We start from the raw sequence: 22178 nt of genomic DNA, 5'->3' as shown, positions 1-22178 counted from the left end.
TATGCGGCTTTGTCGGTTTATTGTGTAAGTGGACATATTTTCATGTATGAATGTCTGTGTGTTCCGAGATGTTGCACATATTGTAGCTGTCTAGCAATCACAAGCACATAGCTCCTTATTTTGTGCAATGGTTTATTTTTATTTTATTTTTGGATAAATGTGTCGAAAGGTATTTTCTCTGTGAGATGGGGGTTATACTTCATTTTTGAACAGAGTTAATGATGTCATACTGGTGAGAACAAATTCTACTAATTGAAATTTTAGTTTGAACATGTTGATTCTTTTGGAATAATAATAATAATAATAAATACATTGATAAAACCTCTCCGTTTCATTCCTTTAAAAGTAAGAAATCTGCACTGCTGGCTGGGCATTAATAGTGTTTTGAAGAAGTCTTTGCGGTTTGATATTTTAGACTTTGTTTGGCTGAATACTGGTATTGATGAGCAATTAAATAAAAAGATGATTTATTTCGATAGCGATACTGAATGCATGTTAGAAATGTGGTTTTGTACCTGGGGTCAGACTTCCCTCCAGAGGGCCAACGTGTAGCATGACACATGTTTGGGGTCCCAAAAACACAAATGACTTCATTAAATAATTGTAGTGATCATCTTCCCTGCAAAATAGTGTAATTGTAATTGGTTTTAGAGGTGTGTTTGTTCAGCAGCAAACACATAAATGTGTATAAATAAAACTATAAACAGGTTATCAGAGTAGGTTTAAAGCGACTGTGTTCTCAAATCTAAAGCTGTGAGAAAACTGTACATTTTGTTTTCAGTCGTTTTGTTTTTTTCCGTCATTGTAAAATGTACAGTGTAGATGTTACACTGAATTAAATGAGCGTGCACAAGAAGAAAGCGGCGCTGTCTGCACGAGAACGACATGTTATTCAGCCAATCAAATGCTTCCTCGCGCTCGAACGTGACCAATAGGAACACGGCTAACAGGATACAGGAAGCCTCATGCCAATTTTCACCAGTCTATCTGCAACTCTTCAGCGAGTCTCTCTTAAAAAGGACAGATATCTGCTGCAATATTCCACGAAAGACTACACGTATCCACTGGTATGATACACTTTTATTACAATACGTTATTGTCATATTTACAGCGCCGTGATTCGTATAAATACGCACCGGAAAGAAAATGCGCAGTCATTGTTGAGTTGTTTAAACGGCAGCTAATGCTAATCGAGTGAAGTGCTTCAGAAGACAAACAATAAACATACGATTACATCTTCAACCTGAGGGTGAAACTCTCAGTTATGGTGCTATATTATATCTTAAGATAATATGTTAATGTATATTTGTACATATACAAGCCAGTTGGTGTCTTCTGAAGCTAAGTTAGCGGGAGTGCTAATAAATCTTGCTGAGTAACTGTGCTCACATGTTGTTTATCAAGCTTCTGATGAAGGAGCTCTTTGATAAAACCGTTTTATGTGACTCCAGAAATCTCTTGGAATGATGTTGTGTGTTTTAACTGTTTGTATTGTGTGTCCAGCAGTGAGGATGTCGTCTGGAGCTCTGTTCCCCAGCCTGGTCTCTGGCTCCCGCAGCTCGTCCAGTAAATATCTGGTTGAGTTCAGGGCCGGTAAGATGACCCTGAAGGGCAGCACAGTGACCCCCGACAAGCGCAAAGGCTCCGTCTACATCCAGCAGACAGACGACTCGCTCATCCACTTCTGCTGGAAGGACAGGACCTCTGGAACTGTGGAGGATGTGAGGGCTGTTTACTGTTGGCATGCATCCGATGATGTTTTATATCAGTATCGAATATCTTGATTTTGTGTTTCAGGATCTGATAATATTCCCGGATGACTGTGAGTTCAAGCGGGTGAACCAGTGCACTACAGGACGCGTGTATGTGCTGAAGTTCAAGGCCGGCTCTAAAAGGCTGTTCTTTTGGATGCAGGTGAGTGAAAGATTGCTGATGTGCTCACATGCAGCATTTCAGATTTGCTTTGTCAGAATATAACGAAATGATGAGGGAACTGTGATACCTGATCGGCTCAGTCCATCTCTCATCTCTCTAAAGGAGCCAAAAACGGATAAAGATGAGGAGTACTGTCGCAAAGTCAACGAGTACCTGAACAACCCCCCCATTCCAGGCGCTCTGGGCAGCGGAGGAGGTGGTGGCCATGAGCTCTCTGCACTGGGTGGTGAGTGATAGAAGACTGAGAACATGCATCTCACTTTGGGCCTGTCCTAATACCCACACTTGCAGTCTTGACTGCTTGAGAGCGTGTGTGTATATGAGTCAGGGATGCATACTTGTCTCTTTTCAGCTAAAATCATAATGGGTCTTTTGTACGAGTATGTAGATTAGTTGATTTGTTACTCAGCTTTTGAAATTGGGCTGGAGGTTAGGGCTGTCAAATTTTTTTTTAATTAAAATAAAAATCCATATTCTAATGCAAAAACGTTGTATTTGAATTTTAAGTGTGTGTTAAGGAGGCAGCCTGCGATGACGATGTAATTTTTGTTGCATTATGATGTATTCATTATTCTGTCCAATTGAAGCCGCTGCTGCGTTGTTCATTAAGAGAACATCAATGCGGAGAAGATCTTGTTTACATCAAAACTGAAACCAAGGTGTTCTCGCAGAACGCATATTTCGTGCATGTTCTAGAAGGACATCTATCAGCGTTGCACTCGCGTCTCGCACAAAAGAGCCGCAAAAATAAAAATCAATTTAAAATTAAAAAAAACACGAATCTAAAAAAAACACATCTCTACACATCACAACGCATCTCATTTTCCCCCATCCCACTGCAACTCATGTTTTTAAATGAAAAATATACTCTGTGTGATTGGCTTTCTGCGCATCCAAGTATGTATTAAACTATGCATACATACATGATGCTGTTTTGTTTATAGTTGTTTAAGCAACTTAATTAATTCTAATGGGTTTATGAACATTATTTTAAACATTATGCACTTTTTTTCACAGATAGTCATGTTATCTTATGCTTTGAATAAACGTGCATTAGTAATAGTTTGCTCGATGCACCCTCTTGTGGCCTCAGGAGAGAAGCCAAAAGCTTGAAATTATGCATTTTAAATGCAAATTTTGATAATATTTAAGTACAAAATTCGAATGTAGTTTTTCAGCCATTGTGACAGCTCTAGTGGAGGTGGGTTGGTCTTTCTGCACTGCAGGTAGTTAAGAATCTGTTCTGTACCCGCTCTAAGGCCTATATGTGTGTGCACTTTAGTTTCTATTTACAGAGGCAAATGTTTCTATTTACTATTTGGTTTTGCAGCATCACAGACAGGCAGGGTAGTGCTATATTTAATTACTGTCAGGAATGAAACCAAGGCTGTGTGTGTGAGAAGCAGTCTGTTCGATGGATTGTACTGCTGTTCAATAACATACAGCTGACGAAACTTCTTTCTGAAAAACAATTTCAGTAGACAAGTCAGTTTTGTGAATTGTGAACATTTTGATGTAGGATACAATGCTGTCTCATTGTAAAGTCCCTCACAGCCTCGTTTTCATCCATGTGAAATTCAGTATGGGATCTAAGGTCTATAAGAGGTGTTAAAGTTAGTCCGATTTGCCCAATACTGAATGATCTCACTGAGTTCTACTTGCTTGCGGATCCTTTTGTTGTAACCGAGTGAAGATAGGGTTTAAATGGAGATTGATTGTGCAGTGTACAGCATGAGCTGATGCTGAACTAAAGTGATTGACTACTCCTGTGATTTACAGTATAGAGAGCGCTCTTTGATTGCTTTTGCCTTAGCAATTTAAATAAGTTCTGGGAGTGAGTCAACTAATATTGTTGTGTGAGTCACTCCTGAAATTGCGATGATTGATATAGAGATAATAACCATAGCAAAAGATAAAATACATCTCAAATGTAGACCAATAGACCTGCCACAGCAAACATCAAAACACAGCTGTGCTGAATACATTTCTTTTTTAGATATTAAAGTTGGATACTAAAAAACTTAATTCACTTTCATTTTCATTTGTGAATTTATTGAACTTAAGAAATATTTGAAGCCATTTAAAGGGATAGTTCACCCTAAAATGAAAATTCACCCTCTTGTCGTTCCAAACCCGTCAGACCTTCGTTCAACTTCAGAACACATATTAAGATATTTTTGATGAAATCCGAGAGCTTGACCCTCCATAGACAGATCTGAACGTAAACAGCGTTTCCGTGTGGTGCTGCATACATTGTTTACGTTCAGTGGATACTCAGAGGAAGTTCGTTTTTTTTGGGACAGGCTCTTTGTCAAGAAGAGTACTAAGTGAATTTCCCTTTTGTGCATGTCATTTTCTATAGGAGAAGGTGGTCTGCAAAGCCTCCTGGGTAATATGAGTCACAATCAACTCATGCAGCTGATTGGACCAACAGGACTGGGTGGACTTGGTGAGTTTTATTATTAGCTCTTTATTTTAAAGTAATATTCTACGTCCATGATTGTAAATGGTATTTGAACTGGGCCCTATTGCAAATAAATAAGTATATAAGTTTGAAGTCGGTAAAGGTTATTTTTATTTTATTTATTTTTTTGAACTAAAGGTGCTCTGGCTGGTCCAGGTCTGGCCGGTCTGTTGGGTAGTGGAGGTCCTGCTGCCAGCAGCTCAACCTCGAGGTACATCTTTTGATTTCTCTGTGCTTATTTCTGGTGCTGTGTTTGCACAAATCTTACTGATTTTATTTATTATCCCTCTACTGTATACACAGCTCCCGCAGCCAATCGGCAGCAGCCACTCCCTCCTCTGGAACGGCCGCCCGTCCCAGCTCCACCCAGGCACCCACCACACCCGTCACCCCTGCTGCTACCTCCACCAGCTCTCCCACGGTGACCCCCACCACCCCTGCTGCCCAGACTCCCTCCGTACCTGCGGGACCCCCCTCCAGCACACAGCCCATCCAGCTGAGTGACCTCCAGAGCATCCTGGCCACCATGAACGTGCCTGCCATGGCCGCAGAGGGGCCGGGAGGTGAGACTCTGACAACTGATGTACCTTTCATTAGTGCAGTCAAGGCCTAATGGTTAGAGAGTCGGACTTGTAACCCGAAGGTCGTGGGTTCGAGTCTCAGGTCCGGCAGGGACGCTCTCCACCCTCAATACCAAGACTGAGGTCCTGAACCCGAACCCCCAGCAGTGGGTGTGTGTGTGTGTTTGTTCACTACTCACTGCTGTGTGTGTTCACTTGGATGGGTTAAATGCGGAGCACAAATCCCACGTCACATCCTTTCCTTTCCTTTGATGTGATCTTTGCCTAGTTTTCCCATTCTCTGACATGTTGTGCATTGCTCCTCTGCAGTGGACTTGGCGAGTGTGTTGACCCCTGATGTCATGGCTCCTATCCTGGCTAACTCTGAAGTCCAGCAGAGACTGCTGCCGTACCTGCCATCAGGAGAGTCGCTCCCGCAGAGCGCCGAAGAGATCCAGACCACGCTGACCTCTCCACAGTTCCAGCAGGTCACACTCACGCTCATAATGCACTGCTGTTATTGATGATAACCGTATTATGTTTAAATTCTTGGTATAATTTTTTTGTGGGTCAAACTGAATCTAATGGGATTCAATATAATTGACAAAAATCAAACTATGAAAGATAAACTGAAAACCTTTAACCCTGTAGTGCTGTTGGGTCATTCTTGACCAAAATTATTTTTTTTTTTAATAATTTCTTAATCCATCAGAATGATATGAAGCTTTGTAAAGGTTTTGGCACAACACAGAACGTATGGACATTATTGAAGGTTAAATAGTCCAGAAAAAAAATAGTCCCATACTGTTAGTGGTTAAAAATGAGCGCAATGGAAATGTACAGGAAGTGAATCACACAGCTCTAGTGGAAGTGTTTGGTACTGCGCCAAAACCAAATCTTACAGAAAGCTGGTGTTCTGAGATATCAGCCCCAGATTTGGAACACAACTGGTTTAGATTCATGGCTTTGGTTTTCACACAGTTTTAGGGTAAAACACTTTGTGGATTAAATATATTTCATATAAAGTTATAAATAGTAAAAAATATTTTTGTGCATTTTTCATAATAATAATAAACTTCCTTTTTTAATTTCACTTTTTAAACTTTTTTTCACTTTAGCAATAATCTGCCAAGTGCCTGCTTTAAAAATAAATTTTGGTCTGTGCTCTAAAGCATTATAAGATTTGCTTGTTAGATATTTAATTTTCATCTTTGTGCTCCAAAAGTTCTTAACATAAATATAAAGTAACACAAAATCCCCTAAAATACAAAATAGTAGATAAAAAACATTATCGAAATAATATATAATGCATTCATTTCACTGAAATAATAATAAAAAAATTAAGTCGTTTTTGACTCCCAAGCACCAGAGGGTTAGGAATGGCACCTTAAAGGGTTTGTTCACCCAAAAATGTAAATTGTAATCAATCACTCACCTTCATGTCGTTCCAAATCTGTATGAATTTCTTTATGTTGAACAGAAAGGAGGAATTTTGAAGAGCCAAACAGTTGTTGGTCCCCCATTGACTTTCATAGAAGGCAAAGAAATACTGTGGGGACCATCAGCTGTTTAATGACCAGCATTCTTCAAAATATCTTCTTTTATGTTCAATATAAAAAAGAAATTCATACAGGTTTGGAACAACATGAGGCATAATGATAAAATTTTCATTTTTGGGTGAACAGTTCCTCTTAATGCTGGTTGCCACCCATCATAAAATGGAAAAAGTTAAAGCTGAATTATAAAAGGATAGTTACAGTCCTTATTGTGATTGCATGAGCTGTATTTGAAGCGGTTCTAAAAGACCATTCTGCTAAATGTTGGCTGAAAACATTGCTTGGCAGAAGAATAATAATTTGTAATCACTGAATTATGGCATTTTGTTGTTTATTTTGAAATCTTACCAGGTATATGTAGTGATTTAGAGAAGCAGTTTGTAGGAATCTCTATAATTGTTTGTTTTGGGCTTGTCCGTATATTCTGCTTTGATGTGAACAGTCTGTCTGTGTCTGTGCAGGCGATGAGTATGTTCAGCAGTGCTCTGGCCAGCGGTCAGCTCGGCCCTCTCATGAACCAGTTTGGTCTGCCTTCTGAAGCAGTGGACGCCGCTAACAAAGGAGGTGAGATGTGCATCACATCAATCAGCAACATAAAATCTGAATTCAAAATTTATATGAACTTATGAGGGAAAGTGCATATCCTGAATTCAGTTTTCACTGTTAGTAATAGCTACTTCATGTTTGCTTGGTCCTGGTGTTCAGATGTGGAGGCGTTCGCTAAGGCCATGGAGGGCAGTGATAGCAAGACAGGTGACGGCGATTCCAAAGACAAGAAAGATGATGACGAGGACATGAGCTTGGATTAGAACAACCTTCTGAAGTGTTAGTCTCATGCTAGTCTGGGTTGGTTGCCTGTACTCGTATTCATTCACGCATGTTTTGTATGTCCAAAGCTACACTTATTAAACAGCTGACTCTGTAGTTCCAGCTTGTGCACGTGTGAAGTTGATCAACATGAAATCAAAGTGACAAAACATAAAGGAAATGTTTATTGCCAATAAAAATACAGCTGAGGGAATCTGACAAAATATCAAAAGTGACAAAAATAATTTCTTGAGTTTTCAACTCCAGTGATTTTACACAATACACAATGAATCCCTATGGCGCACGGGAAATCCACATTCAATTGCCCTCCAGTGTTTTTATACAACTAAATATTTAATGGTCATATGATTGTATCAGTGAAATGTACTAATTAAACCTGGAACAATATGAATCCAGTGCCAATCCATCTCTATATTCCTCTGGTCCCTGCCGTTCTGAACATAATAGTTTATCAGTGGCATATCAGCACTTACAGTGCTTTTTAGTGAAACTACATACACAGGTATCATGAAAGTAAAGATAAATATCAGTTTAAATTAAATGCTAAGCAAACCCACCACCTGCTGATCTGATAGTGTGAGAAGAGTATGTAGGGTTAATGTAGCTGTGGTCTATAGTGCAGGGCAGCCCTGCGTCCCCACAGATCCAGACACTGACAGGGGTTTGGACAGCATGACAGGCCTGTGGTTCAGTACGGTTCTCCTCACACATCCGTGGAAAGAGAGGACGGTGGACGGGAGACCTGGCACCGCTATAGTATCTGCACACACGAGGACAACAGGCTTCTGTCAGTATTGAGCATTTAGCTTTAAAAATTGGATTTGACAAGAACTGTAAATATTGATTTGGTAGCGTTCAAATTTCATACCTGGCACGCCGCCCAGATAAACAGTGTCTTTGCCCCCGTTCGATCTGCTCGGTTTGGGACCCACTCCATGTTCACTCGCCGCATCCACGTGTAGCTGGATGACGTTGCTCTTCTTCACAACTAAAATCACAAAAACGCAAGTGTCAGATACATTGGCCGAGTATCTTTATATTTTAACTAGGGCTGCCAGTCGATTCAAATATTTAATCTAATTAATTACATGGTGTGGCGATTAATCAGTCGAATTAATTGGCTGTGTGAAAAAACCCACAAAAGATTATTTCAAGCTAATATTGTATTAAAAGAGAAAGAATCAAGTAGACATCACAAATAGTAGCTTTAGAAAAAATATTTGATTTGATTCAACATAAAATGTAATACACATAAACTTTTAGGCTACAATGGCCTACAGGGGTGCCGCTATGGTTTCCGGGCCCCTTGAAATCGTCCTAACCACCCCCACCCCTCATTACGGCGCCCATGATGGCCTAACAAACTATGAAACATAAAAGATAATTTGAGAAACATCTCAGCATTTTGGGTTAATTTGTTGTTCTATCCCTTTGTCTTTTTTATTTTAAATAAAATTTCACTCTAAAGAAAGTAAAACTGCCAGCAGGTGGCGGTAAATGTCTTTGTGAGTTTTATGTTGATTCACGCGATTCCTTCAAAACTTGTATTCATTCAGAAACTAAGCACCGCTATGTTGCTCACAGATGTGGGACAGTTCTGCTGTGGCTTTATAGGTAATATTTTCGTTGGCAAAACTGAGCAAAAAGACACAATATTGTGTTTAAAATATAACACAATATTAACTTCTTATATACTGAACTGTTGTATAAAATCACATTTGCACTTATGGTTTTCAAAAATAAACAGCACTTGTCTGATATTGCTTTCGCTACTCATATGATATTGTTTATTATTTTATGGAGTTGTTGCCCTGCATCATATGTCAACAGTCCACTGTATGAAATGTAAGATGACGTACAGGTCTGGGGGCGGGGCCAGTGCGTTAACTGCGTTAAAATATTTTAATCACGTTATTTTTAACTAATTACTTAACAGGTTAAACTGACAGCCAAGTAAAGTTACTAATGCTAATAATGATATTAAATTCAAATGTCTTTGGTTTCCACAAACTGGTTAAATGCAGTGAGATTGTTTGTGTTTTTAAAGACTCACTTGCAATAGTGTGCCAACCTCCATCACAGAGAGACTCTTCTGGCGTGAGACTGACTGAAAACTCTCCACTGCCGCTGTTCACCAACACAGTCACCTGCACAGAACAAACACACTTCAAACTGGTGTATGGACACGTCCCGCTGACCTTCAGGGAGCACCACCGACCCTAAATGACTTCCCTGGCCGCATTGGTCACATCTGTCGCGTTATTGCATGTGTATGTGTGAGTGCATGTGTGTCACCTGGCCCTGGTTCAGATAGAGACTCAGCTGTTGAGTTTTCTTGGCTCCAGCATGCAGCAGGAGTCCAGAGTCCGAAACCAGACGCACCTCCAGCTGGATCTCGAGGTCCCGGGCCAACACCAGCGATTCGTCTAACATGACAGAGAGGAGCAATAAACAAAGTGTGGTGTACAGCATCTTTCTGAATTCAGTCTGATTGATTGGCTCACCGATGGTCAGATATCCTCCCTGACTGGAGAAGTAAACCCCGGGCTGGAGGGGCTGCTGGTAGCAGGGTGTCACGCCCACGCTGTGAGAGGGGCTCTGTGACGGCACCTCGTTCAGATTCAGATCCCGCACACAGCCAACAAAACCAGCCTGAAAGATAGGAACGCAAAGACAGACAGGAAAGTCAGCGTCACAAAGATATGTCTCTGTGATTATGTTCGGACAGGTACCATCCAAAACAGACAACAAGGCAGGTCACTGGTGTTGAAGAGAGGATGTATAAGACGGTGTTTACCATAGCTGCACTGTGGTCCGAGGGAAGTCCTCCGATATAGAGAGGAGCACCAAACACACTCTTCCCTCCGCCCGTCACCCTCTTGCGCTGCGTGTCGATGCCGTCCACTGTCAGAGAAGCCCTGTCAGCCTCCACTCTCACAAACACCTGCACCAGTTCATTGAGAAAATATGAAATCTGGGGGGAAAAAACCAAAACAAATATATGTCTAAAATCATGAATCATTCGAACCGTGTGCCACAGGCCATCGTTGTATTTCTTTTTGCTGCGTATGAAGTTCTTCTTCTTTCCACCGTTGACCGTCAACATCAGATCGCCATCGAACACAGAGAGTGTCATGGTCCTCTGGTCTTTCCCTCCCGCCACGTGGAAAATCAGTCCACTCGAGGAGTTCACACGCACACCCACGGAGATGTGCGGCCTGCAGATGGAGTTTAACATTTTGGCATTTTTGGTCAATATTAGTGAGTTTTTGTTTGGTCAGTACTGGACATATTCTAATGATTTTCATGCTAAATTCTCATATTTTTATATTTAGATGACCTTTTGGTCATCTAACACATCTAACACAAAATTGTTAGAAATACCAATAATTTAAGAACAATGTTAAATGTAATCGCAAAATGAATATAAATTCTTCATACTGAACATTATAATGTTGTGATGCCTAATAAAGCATTGAAAACTGCTGAACTCCATGTAATTGCTTAACAGTGTTTTCTTACTGTTTGGTTTTTATACTCACGCCTTGCTGAATGCTTGAGGCAGTGAATCAAATCTCAGGTGGCTGTGGGAGGAGCCACTGAAATGATGGGCGTCGACCTCCTGGACGGACATCTCACCCTGACAAGAGTCACGTGCCATTCGACTTCTCGAACGTCCATGAGGCTTATTCTGTACATTCACCAACAGATGCACATTTCATGTACTCTTATTAAAAAATATGATTATCTATTATTAAGAAAATAGTATATTATTAAACAGAATATACTAGCAAAATAATATACTATTAAATCAATACAATATTTAAAATAAAATAAAGATTAATGTGTTGTTATACAGTTATTTTCAATTTTAAATGTATTTTATGTATTACATTTTTTTTAAATAGTACCTTTGGACTCTTTCGTCGTGGTGAATCCAGTATTTCCAGTGGGACTGAAGAGGAGGGGCAAACAAATGTGTATTCGTGTCCCTCTTGAGCTTTTTTCATATCTTCTACAGTCTGGGGTTCATTATTTCTATGAACACAATGTAGAAATGAAAAAAAGCTGATCTAATTGTAACTTTCATAAAGTTTATACATTCAGGGATAGGATTTATTCGATCATTCATTGGCAGTTTCCTCCATGAGTCTATTTTGAACACTCTCTTCAGTGCATCACACACCTCTTCATGAAGAAGTTACTGACGCAGCCGGTGAGGTTAGTGAGGCCGTGGGACTCAGGTGTGCCGCCCACGTAAGAAATATCAGATTGCAGCGCCGTCCTGCTGTCAGCCGCACTGACATTTACTCCTTGCTTCTCAAGAACATCATCTATATACACAAGTAACCTAAACAAAGGCAGAAATAGTCACAACACTATACACAAACACAGTTTTATTGTATATTAATATTAAACGCAGAGTGGCATACCCATCTCTGTTGCGGTAAAATGCAACATAGTGACTTTTGTCATCGTTGTATGTCTTCTGAGACCTGACTCCATTTTTTTCAGTACTGACTACTACATGGCCGCTGTCTAACAGCACCTGACACCTGTCACTCTGAGGGGACGAAAACAAACACAGTATTTGACAATGGATGCAAGTGTCTTCAGTAGGTAACTCTAAAATGCATCATTTAATAGTGACGTTGTATGTTATAAACTCAAAATGTGATTTGATATGTCAAACTGTAGTTTGTACCTGGCCTTGGCGGTAAAACATGAGCCCGGTTTGCTGATCAGTTCTGAAGCCGATGCCAGCATAGAAGTTGTCTGGATTCAGTACATCATCCATTTTCAAGCCCAGGTAACCTTCTCCAGTGAAACGAGCCTCACGGGTGAACTGACACACAGCACAAACACACATGAACGTGTCTTAACGCAGCAGATGTCATATGTGCTGGAAAACAGTGGGGTTGGGAATCATAAGGCATTTACAGATTCTGCTTCTAATTCTGCTTCAGATTCAGAGTGATTTTGGTATCAAGCTTCCATTAATTACTCAGTTGTTCTTGCACCTTGTTTAACTTGGGTCATTTTAGCATTTTTACAGTAATAAAAAAATAAATGTGTTCCTTTACTTTGTTACATATTTGATCAAAGTGTTATTAATATTCCTAAGCTTCGATATACTTTAACTCTTTCACCGCCATTGACAAATTTTTACAGCTTTTCGTGTTTTCACTGTTATACACTCGGGGGCGCTATTACAGATCTTCTGAATGAGTACAAAACCTCCCGAACAAAAACACACGTGAACAGGATGAAAAAACGAGCGATTTCTTATGTAAACAGATGCATATCATAAATAATGCGATCATCAGCAATAAACAGCATATAAAAGAAAACTGCATAATGTTACAGAGTAAAATGTTAATCCAGGAAGTGGTATATGGCTGTGCAAGCTTTGGAGGTGTTGATGGAAGGCATTTACTGGATTTATGCTTTGATAATCGTACTGAATATTATCCAGATGTAGTTTTTCATAAAAATGTGATTTTCTCACCTTTTGGTCAAAATTATACATTTTTATGAAACCTTGCTATATTCAAGTGTCGATAAAAAAAGAATGCTTTAAGTTAGAATAAAACAGATTCTTTTTGTTTAAAAGTAGAGGCTTTGACCTTTATTTTGGTGTATTGCATATTCAAATATTTATACAGTAAAATATACTGTAGGCCATCAAATTTTAGTGAAAATCATCAAAATTGCTGGCGGTGGCTGGCAACTTTTTTCAAAAAAGCTGGTGGGGAAAGAGTTAATGGTATTTGTTGAAAACAAATTTGGTGTAGTGTTCGCAAAAATTCGGACATCCGCATTGCTGTGTGCGGAGTATTTAAATCTAAAATATGGGTACTACTTTAGATTATTATTACTTAACTGAGTGAATGCAAGTGTTCCCTCATTGCGAAAGAACACAGATGTTCCAGAACCATGAGCAGAACTGAATGTAGATTCCCAACCCTACTGACTCAAGTATGATGATGCTCACCAGCAGGTCATCTGGACAGCCATAGCTGATCCCTGCACTCTTCATGGTCTTCATTTGAACAAAGCTTCTCATGGCCTTAATGGTCCTGAGGCAGCCCTTTATGGAGCCACGCTTACCAAACACACTCTTTAAACTGCAATGACATGCACAGATAGTTAATTACACAGAAAGGATCACCAGCCTGTGCACAAGTGGATCTAGAAATGACTTCTCTGCAGAAATATCTGCATGGTCACCTCTCGGGCATCTGATCATCTGGCACTCCACCCAGGAAATACCGTCCTGAGAAGTTGAGCTCCTCGCTGGAAAGCGTGTAGACCTTCTGGCGATCTAGCCTCACTAGCATTTCATTTTTCGAAAGTTGAAAGATAACATCCAACTGAAAACAACAAACACAAAACATAAAACTTACAAAGATAAGCAGACAGGACAATACTGGAATACTGCACTGGAGGGATTTACTCACAAATTTTGCCTGTGCATTACTGATTTTAATTTTGGACTCTTGTTGTGGGTCAGTTAAGCTGGACAACTTTCCTTCAAGGTTATGGAGGACTTTCAGAAGACCTCCTTGCACAGCTATGCACACATACTTATCCTGAGAAGGGAAAAGAAAGACATTAACACATGATAACACACGTCAAACAATCGCAAATCCTAAGTTTCGGAGTCCACGTCTCACCTGTCTTTGGAACAACAGGAGAATGCCGTTTTGCGAGATGAGTTTGACATGCTGCTCAAACACACGGTCGTCCTTCAGAGTTTCGAACAAAACCTCAACATAGCCCGAACCATCAAAATACACTCCGTCAACTACCCACTCGGGCGTATTTGCTGGCCTCTTCCTGTTTATACACACAAAGCGATTTTAAAAAGGAATGCACTCTCGCAAAGAGGTTAACACAGATTATATGATTTAATAAATAATAAATAAACCCCTCTGACCGTGAACAAGGGAGGTCAGTTGTGGTGTTCATTTGGAAGGCTTCCTCGAAGTTATAGAGGCTGACTAGTTCTTCATTTAGACTTAATAACTCCAGGCAGCCCTTGAAGAAGTTAGGAGATGCCATGTTCAGATCTGATGGAGGCTGTGTGTGTTTGAGAGAAAGAGAAAGAGATTGTGAAATATTTTGGAAGATTCACCAATATTAAAATTTATTGAAATGGATGACAAAAAAATAGCTGATAATTGTTTTAATGTTATCGCAGATGATCAATAAATGTCTGATATCAAAATTCTATACCAGCTGATTTTTGGTCACCTTTGGCTTGCTCGGTTGGGTTTGAAAGACAATTAATATTATTGATATGATTGCACTGACACCATTGGATGAAAACAACACTTGAACTGAATTGAGCTGGATAATGACATATTTTATGACTGTAAACCTGCTTTAATTTAATCTGATTTTTCATAATTGATGCAACGCTGATGATGCTATTGAACTGAATTGAGCTGAATAATCACACTATTGGCTTCTGCAGAGCTGCTTTACAGCTGAAACAATGACTGTGGTGTAACAAATGTGCAACATTCCTTTTCTATTTATTACTGTGAAGCTGCTTTGAAACAGTCTGTTTGTATGATGTGCTATATGTGACTGGACTTATTAAATTATTAGTGTTTTTAAAGATCAACTATAAATGAGTGTGAGATTATGACGAAGGTAATCACAATGTAAAAATTAAATCCAATGTTAACCAGTGGCAAAAATCTTTGTGTTAAGTCTCTTATGCTTATCAATGCTGCATTTATTTGTTCATAAATACACTAAAAACACTAATATTGTGAAATATTATTTTCATTTAAAATAACTGTTTTCTGTTTTGATATATTTTAAAATGTAATTTCTTCCTGTGATGCAAAGCTGAATTTTCAGCATCATTACTCCAGTCTTCAGAGTCACATGATCCTTTAGAAATCATTCTAATATACTGATTTGCTGCTCAAGAAACATTTCTTATTATTTTTGATGTTGAAAACAGTTGCTTAATAGTTTTGTGGAAACCATGATACATTTTTTCAGGATTCTTTAATGAATAGAAAGGATTTATTTACAATAGCAAATGTTTGTAATTATAAAAACATCTATACTGTCACTTTTGATGTATTTATCACATCCTTGCTGAATACAAGAGTTGTTAGGATGGGGTTTGCTTATTGGCTCAAGTCAAAAGTGCCCACTCCTAACTGTTTATCATATTCTGCTCCATAGATATGGGTTTTTCTTTACTCACAGTGAATGTGCTGGGATAAGATCCGACATAAAACACAGTCTCCTCAGCTGGTAAGTTGAGCAGGCCTTTTCCTTCTCTTGCCTCCATGCTTTGTTTAACTATTTTTGTTTCTTCTGAGTCTGTAGACATTGCCATCTGGCCATACTGTAGAGTCCTGCACACAAAGAATACACAAATACAGAGTAAATACAGCTAGAATTTAATTTCAGTGAAGTCTAAGCTCAACAGATGCATGATGGTGTGCAAGTTTCCTACTGTACCTCTCCAGGACAATTTTGTTGAAGTAATCCTTATTCACGTCCTCAGTCATTAGCACCTGCGCTGTATCTTCTCCCACATTGAAGTACCAGCGCAGCTTTGATCCTTCCAGTGTCACTGCCATATAATCTTTTTTGGACTACAACACACATACAGCACAAACATGTGTTTATATTCACACATACTGTATATAATTAATCATGGACAACTCAAAACAGCTTAATATAATGCATGACATGCAACATATCATAATGGTACAGATCACTGTTAGGCTGAGGAGGTTGGCTTACATCTTTGTTTCCAAGGTAGAGGACAAACTGGGGTTTGGTGGTGTCAGTTTGGCGTAGTGTACGTGTGGCACGTGGTAGCTTGATGTACATTTGTAGTGATGAATAAGCTGCCAGGTCGGCCACATTAGTGGGCGTCCTCACTTGTACTCCTGAGTTACCATTAAACTGCATGGACACGCTCACCTGAAGAACAGACAGTTGAGTCACTGCCTGTATGTAGCACTGGGGAAAAACTGGGGATACTCTGAGACTTCTGAAGAGCCCTACCTTGTTGGCAGCATTGCGAGCCTGTTTAATGAGCTGGCGGATTCTCTGGATGCTGTCGGAGATGTTGGACGGCTGAAATGAGGTGTTCTGCAGACGATCCAACTTCTTCATCAGCTGAGGAAGAGTGTCGCTCAGTGCCGCCACTGCAGGAACACAGAGACACGTTGATGTGAAAGCAAGTGAAGATCACTCATGCTCACTCAGGAGAGCTTCCTCAGACGCACCTGAGGTATTGGCATCATTGAGGGCTTTGTTGATATCGTCGCCGGTGGCGTTGGAGTCTCCGTACTGCTTCTGCCATTCCTCCAGCTGCTTCTGAATTGGAGCCAGCGTGTTGCTAACATTAGCCACCGTGTTGTTAGCCTGCTCCACTGCACTCTTAGCTGCGGCGATGTCTTTTGCTATGTCATCTTCAACACATTTGAATGACAATGTTTAGTTCATGCTTTTTATTCAATTAAGCTTGACAGACAATATATATAACAGCGTTTAAAAGTTTGCAGGCAGTATTTAAAAAAAAAAAAAGTAAAATACTTTAATTCAGCAAGGATGCATTAAATTGATAAAAAGTGACAGTAAATGCATTTATAAGATAGCAAATCAGCATATCAGAGTGATTTCTGAAGGATCATGTGACACTGAAGACTGGATTAATGATGAGCATCACAGGAATAAATTACATTTTAAAACATTAAAAATAGAAAACCGATATTTTAAACTATGTTAATTCACAATATTACAATTTTAACAGTATTTTTGATCAAATAAATGATGAGCATAAGATAAGTCTTTCCAAAATAAAAATAAAAAATCTTACCAACCCCAAACTTTTAAACGCTAGTGTATTTATTTGCAAGTTAGCTGGCTATTAGTTGGATCACAATGAACACAATGAAGACTTTGAGCTCTGACCTCGACTGGCATTGAGGCTATTCTGAATGTTCTTTAGGTCTTGGAGCATCTTCTTCTTTTTCTTTTCAGCATCCTGCAAACGTTTCTGTATGGAGTCCAAGCGTGGCTTTAGACCTGCCAAAGATATAGTAATGGCCTGCATTAGACCGAGGTTCACACCAACAAAGATGCAGGCCTACCTTGAAAGAAGAACGAGCTGCTGTTCTTACTTTGACTGCTGTTATTCAGTTCCTCTGCTTCCTTCACAAGCTCATTACTCTGATTCTTCATTGCAGCAGCTTGTTTGGGCAGGTCTTTGTCCTTTATGTTCTAGATTAATAAACATATGTCACTTCCTCATGTTTTCAGAGCAATTAAGATGCATTGATGTGCATGCATTGACTGTACCTCCAGAGCCTCAGTAGCAGCTTCATTGGCTTTCTTAGCTGCAGTCTCGGCTTCCAGCACGCTGTTTGTAATGTCAGTGTATGCACGAGATGCGTTCAGAGCACGCTGTATGAAACCATCTCGATTGAAGCCAGATATTAGACTGCACAACAACAAACACAAGGCCACAATTTTACATCTAAATATACATCCATCATATTAGAGGAGGTCGTAATAGAGTACAAGAATGTGCACTATATAGCCAAGCTGACATATTGATTAATATTCAGGAATTTTAAGATTATCGTATCAGCCAATAACTGTTTCTTCTTGACTGATTAACAGACCTAGCAGTTTCCTCAGGTCTGTCTCAAAACGTGCCAGTCAGTCGATAATGAAGGCATTGTTTTTTTTTTCAATTTTTCAACTTCAAAATTAATTTGAATTTTTTCTTTTCATGGTAATTCGTATGTTATTTTTAAATTGCCTTTATTTTTGTTTGTGTAAAGCACTTTTGAATTATCATTGTATATAAAATGTGTTAAATATACAAAATTGCTTCGCTAATTGCATTTTATTGTGTCCAATAATTATATAAAATATGATGTAAAATATTTGTTCAGTTAAGCAAGTTTGTGGACCTTTTTATTATGTAGGCTGGAATACATCAGTCACCCTGCTAGCATCTAGCATCAGAACTGCTCATTAAAAAACAATGTAAGTCGAGCACTATACCTGGAAAGATTTTTGGCGAGCTGGTCCAGCATTTCAGCGTGTTTCTCTGCAGCCTCCACCAGGGGAATTTTACTGGCCGAGGGAGCGTATTTCTGCACTTTCTCAGCTAGAGGCTGCCTCGCTCCATCCAACTGAGCAGCCAGACGCTCATAGTCCTGATAGAGACGACACAGCATGGATGCGTACAAGAATGAGCTCAGTGAGCTTCATTTATAATACACAGAAATGCTATATTTGAATCTGCATACACAAGCGTACTGTTCCTGTAAATATGTACCTCTTTGGAGTCCTGGAGCATGGAGAGGAGGTCGTTGACCTGCGTCACATCATCCTCTGCCATCTGAAGCTGGTTCTCCACATCCTTCTGCTTCTTCAGCAGGTTATTTACTGTATTCTAGAAAAACACAACAGAGAAATTCATTTATTCATATTGCAATTCCATTAAATTCCTCTTCCAATTCAAATCCCTTTGATGTGTGGCCAGTTGAACTCAAATTCTAACTCTTAAAGTTGATATTTTGTTCCAATCCTGTGCATGTGCATGTGTTTATATAAATACCTGTAACTCCTCCATGCGTTTCTCATTGATATTGTTGGCCTCTGTGGCATTTGCTGTGTTTTTGACGGCCTCATTCATAGCGTCTCTCAGGTCCATCAGCTGCTGATTGAACTGGTTGAGTTTGTTTCTGATGTTCTCTGCCACAGCCTCATTATTTAGTGTTCGGTTTGCAATCTCATTTTGCACACGATCTACCACTACAGAGAGACAACAACTGTGAAGGACAAGGTCTACAATCTTAAAAAAAAAAAAAAAAACACATGTAGCACTTATGAATGGCAATACAAAAGTGCTGGCTTTTTATTTGTTCTTGTTTTTTTTTTTCTTTTAGTATAATGTATTATAACTGGGGTTATATTTATTTGTGAGATGAGATCATATAATGCATTATAATGTGCATTACAAAGCAAAGTTAATGCATTAAAAATACTTTTATAATATATAGTTATACAGAGTACAGTATAAAGGCTTCAATCTAACTTTTTCCAATCCAAAATCAAGTATTTATGTAGGGTTATAAGCTTAGAAAGGTTATAAAATGATCAGTTACATGCATGACAAAAAAAAAGCCTGAGGTTGGTAAACATTTCTTATAGACTCGGTCTGTCCTGTCACTCACACTTGTTGGCCTGGTCCAGCTCATTTTCTGCTAGATTCTTCTGGAAGTCGAAGCCCCTGAAGCGCATGTCTCTGAGCATGGACTCCACCTCTGCTATTTTTCGAGCCAGTTCCTTATCTTCGATCACATTGGTCTCGTTATGCGCTGTCCGGTTCAGCTGCAGTATAATATCTGAGCAGATGCGGAAATGTTGTCAGTTGAATGTGCGTGAATGGGTAAATGCAATAAGATACAAGTTTTTTTCTTTATTACACTCGTACCTTGCACATCTCCCATGATGCCTTTGATGAATCCAAGCAGGTCTTGTGCTCTAGTGTGTGTGGAGTTAGTGTTGTCCTCTAAAGCATTGCCTTTCTTTTGTGTGACTGAGGCCTAAAACACAGACACACAAAAGCAAATTATGGTCAAATGGTCCTTTTTACACATTGATGGCTTGAAAACAGCAAAAAATCTATTTTTAATCAGAATGAGTCCATCCGATGATATTTTCTCATACCTTCTCCTCTAACTCTTCAATATCCACCTCAATGATTTGCAGCTCTCCCTCCAGCATACCGGCCTGGTTCCTGCTCTGGTCCAGAGTGCTGTTGTAGTTATTTATGGCATTCTGGGGCATAAAGATATAGTTGCAATTATAATACTACACATGTCTAAAAGTTAAAGTGAGGCAAATACAGCAGTAAAATCTAAAAGTCCTAATACAGAGTCAGAGAGTGTTTGTATGTGTCGGAGAGAGAGAGACTCACAGCAATGTCCTGAATGGACACATTGAGGCGGTTTAGTTGAGCCCAGGCGACTGAGCTGGCATTGAGGCTGCTCAGCTGATCGGCAATGGACTGATAACGTTCGTTTGTTTTATCCAGATCCTCCAGCAGCACTATCACACAGCTGTCACAGGCTAAAAACAGACCGCACAACATCATCCACTGATGTATGAAATGAACTGCAACCCACAAAGCATACTGTTCACTTTACCTTTGTATTGAATGATTGAATTAAGTGAGCGAATTAATTAGTGACTCAATTAATCATTTAGTTATTGAGTGAGTGTATATATACAACCGTTCAAAAATTTGGTGTTGGTAAAACGTAATGTTTTTGAACATTATTTTTGTTTCCGAGCATTCTCTTATGCTTACCACGTCTGCATTTATTTGATCAAAAATAGTGTGATTTCGTGAAACATTACTTCAATTTAAAATTGCTGTTTTCTTTGAATATGTTTTAAAGTGTAATTTATTTCTGTAATGCAAAGCTGTATTTCCAGCATCATTGCTCCAGTCTTCAGTGTCACATGATCCTTCAGAAATCATTCTAATATGATGATCTGCTGCTCAAGAAACATTCCTTTATTTCTTATTATCATCAACATTGAAAAAATTGTGCTGCTGAACATTTTTATGGAAACTGTCAAACTTTTTTAGGATTTTTCAATGAAAAAGTTCCAAAGAATAGAATTTATTTGAAATCTTTTGTAACATTAGAAAAGTCTTTACTGTCACAGTTTTGATTAATTTAATGCATCCTTAATGAAGAAAAGTATTAATTTCTTTCAGACAAAAAAAAAAAACTGACCCCAAACATTTGAACAGTAGTGTAACTGATAACAAATAAGTGAGCAAATAGATGAGTGATGAGTGAAAGAATAAAGCGTGTCCAGTGAAGCAGTACTCACGCTGACAGTCCACATCTGCTCCATGAAGCACAGGGACGCTGTATTTACTAAGACACGTGTCACACTGCTTCCCCGTCAGACCTGCTGCACAATGACACTCTCCTGTGCGAGGGTCACAGCGGCCTCCTCTACACTCACACTCTACAGACCACACACAAATGCATCAATAAATTCAACTCATAATGTATCATATTCCATATTCCTGCAGTGTGCATATGTGTGTTTGACTCACTCTTGCAGCCATTAGGACTGTAGTCCCAGTAACCTGGAGCACACTGGCGGCAGTTAACCCCATTAACCCCAGGCTGACAGGCACACGTGCCGTTAACAGGGTCACAAGGCTGAACCAATGCCGCTGCTGCATCACAATCACACTTACGGCAACCAGTGCAGGTATCAAAGCCAAATGCCCCATCCTATACAAAACAAAACAAAACGACCATCAACAGAGATGAAACAATAGGTAAAGAAAAAACAGACGAGCAGACATACCTCACAGCGGTCACAGTGGGCTCCCAAAACACCAGGTTTACAGTGGCACTGCCCCGTGTGAGGGTCACAACGTTCAGTGCCACAAGGAGAACAGTTGCATCCTGGGTAATACAGGTGGGAAATAAGGCAATCACAAGAGTTCTCTGAATACATGAAATACCATCCAGATTGGATAAATTTATTTTTTTCCAATTGTGTATAAATGTGTCTTACGAGTGCAGTTCTTGGCAGTGATGGCATCACCGTAGAAACCCGGGGCGCAGATCTCACAGTGCGGCCCGGCCGAGTTGTGCATGCAGCTCTGACACTCGCCCGTCAAAGGGTGGCAGTCGCTGAACAGCATGTTGGGGTCTGAGTTTCCATTGCAGTTGCACGGCTGGCATGTACTGCCAATCACCACTGGGTTTCCATAGTATCCTGGTGCACATC

General features: G+C 39.6%; 2 protein-coding genes across 7 annotated transcripts in view; one reads left to right on the top strand and one right to left on the bottom strand.

Moving 5' to 3' along the window:
- Positions 1–920: 920 nt before the first annotated feature.
- On the top strand, positions 921–7445 carry LOC109048670 (proteasomal ubiquitin receptor ADRM1-like). 4 transcript variants are annotated; one of them, XM_042750709.1, is made up of 10 exons: positions 921–1067; positions 1504–1721; positions 1798–1914; positions 2038–2161; positions 4301–4384; positions 4538–4610; positions 4703–4962; positions 5290–5447; positions 6977–7079; positions 7221–7445. In XM_042750709.1, the coding sequence occupies exons 2-10, from the start codon at positions 1512–1514 to the stop codon at positions 7322–7324; spliced, it is 1233 nt and encodes a 410-aa protein (XP_042606643.1). In that variant the 5' UTR covers positions 921–1067; positions 1504–1511; the 3' UTR covers positions 7325–7445. The 4 variants fall into 4 exon arrangements, with proteins under 4 accessions (XP_042606643.1, XP_042606641.1, XP_042606642.1 ...); XM_042750707.1 differs by having other exon boundaries at positions 4298–4384; XM_042750708.1 differs by having other exon boundaries at positions 926–1067; positions 1507–1721; positions 4298–4384.
- Positions 7446–7489: 44 nt separating this feature from the next.
- LOC109048817 (laminin subunit alpha-5-like) overlaps positions 7490–22178 on the bottom strand; it is a 67727-nt gene continuing 53038 nt past the window's right edge. For all 3 annotated transcript variants that reach the window (XM_042750703.1, XM_042750704.1, XM_042750705.1), the window contains 36 exons: positions 21963–22177; positions 21750–21850; positions 21490–21673; positions 21258–21398; positions 20329–20480; positions 20079–20189; positions 19843–19954; positions 19583–19753; positions 18964–19160; positions 18682–18798; positions 18405–18559; positions 17691–17832; positions 17513–17612; positions 17304–17417; positions 16616–16801; positions 16392–16534; positions 16125–16307; positions 15837–15973; positions 15577–15730; positions 14284–14426; positions 14021–14183; positions 13805–13936; positions 13575–13717; positions 13339–13471; positions 12049–12189; positions 11777–11907; positions 11530–11694; positions 11255–11381; positions 10886–11034; positions 10372–10561; positions 10141–10287; positions 9848–9995; positions 9639–9769; positions 9397–9490; positions 8212–8331; positions 7490–8103 (listed from right to left, as the gene is read on the bottom strand). In XM_042750703.1, the coding sequence (XP_042606637.1) occupies positions 7955–8103; positions 8212–8331; positions 9397–9490; positions 9639–9769; positions 9848–9995; positions 10141–10287; positions 10372–10561; positions 10886–11034; positions 11255–11381; positions 11530–11694; positions 11777–11907; positions 12049–12189; positions 13339–13471; positions 13575–13717; positions 13805–13936; positions 14021–14183; positions 14284–14426; positions 15577–15730; positions 15837–15973; positions 16125–16307; positions 16392–16534; positions 16616–16801; positions 17304–17417; positions 17513–17612; positions 17691–17832; positions 18405–18559; positions 18682–18798; positions 18964–19160; positions 19583–19753; positions 19843–19954; positions 20079–20189; positions 20329–20480; positions 21258–21398; positions 21490–21673; positions 21750–21850; positions 21963–22177 (5221 nt within the window). In that variant the 3' untranslated portion in view covers positions 7490–7954. The remainder of the gene's footprint in view (positions 8104–8211; positions 8332–9396; positions 9491–9638; positions 9770–9847; positions 9996–10140; positions 10288–10371; positions 10562–10885; positions 11035–11254; positions 11382–11529; positions 11695–11776; positions 11908–12048; positions 12190–13338; positions 13472–13574; positions 13718–13804; positions 13937–14020; positions 14184–14283; positions 14427–15576; positions 15731–15836; positions 15974–16124; positions 16308–16391; positions 16535–16615; positions 16802–17303; positions 17418–17512; positions 17613–17690; positions 17833–18404; positions 18560–18681; positions 18799–18963; positions 19161–19582; positions 19754–19842; positions 19955–20078; positions 20190–20328; positions 20481–21257; positions 21399–21489; positions 21674–21749; positions 21851–21962; position 22178) is intronic.

This window comes from Cyprinus carpio, chromosome B23 (assembly GCF_018340385.1).
Source record: "Cyprinus carpio isolate SPL01 chromosome B23, ASM1834038v1, whole genome shotgun sequence".
Classification (NCBI taxonomy): Eukaryota; Metazoa; Chordata; class Actinopteri; order Cypriniformes; family Cyprinidae; genus Cyprinus; species Cyprinus carpio.
Note: the sequence above shows the minus strand (reverse complement) of the source record. Positions and strands in the feature narration are given on the sequence as shown.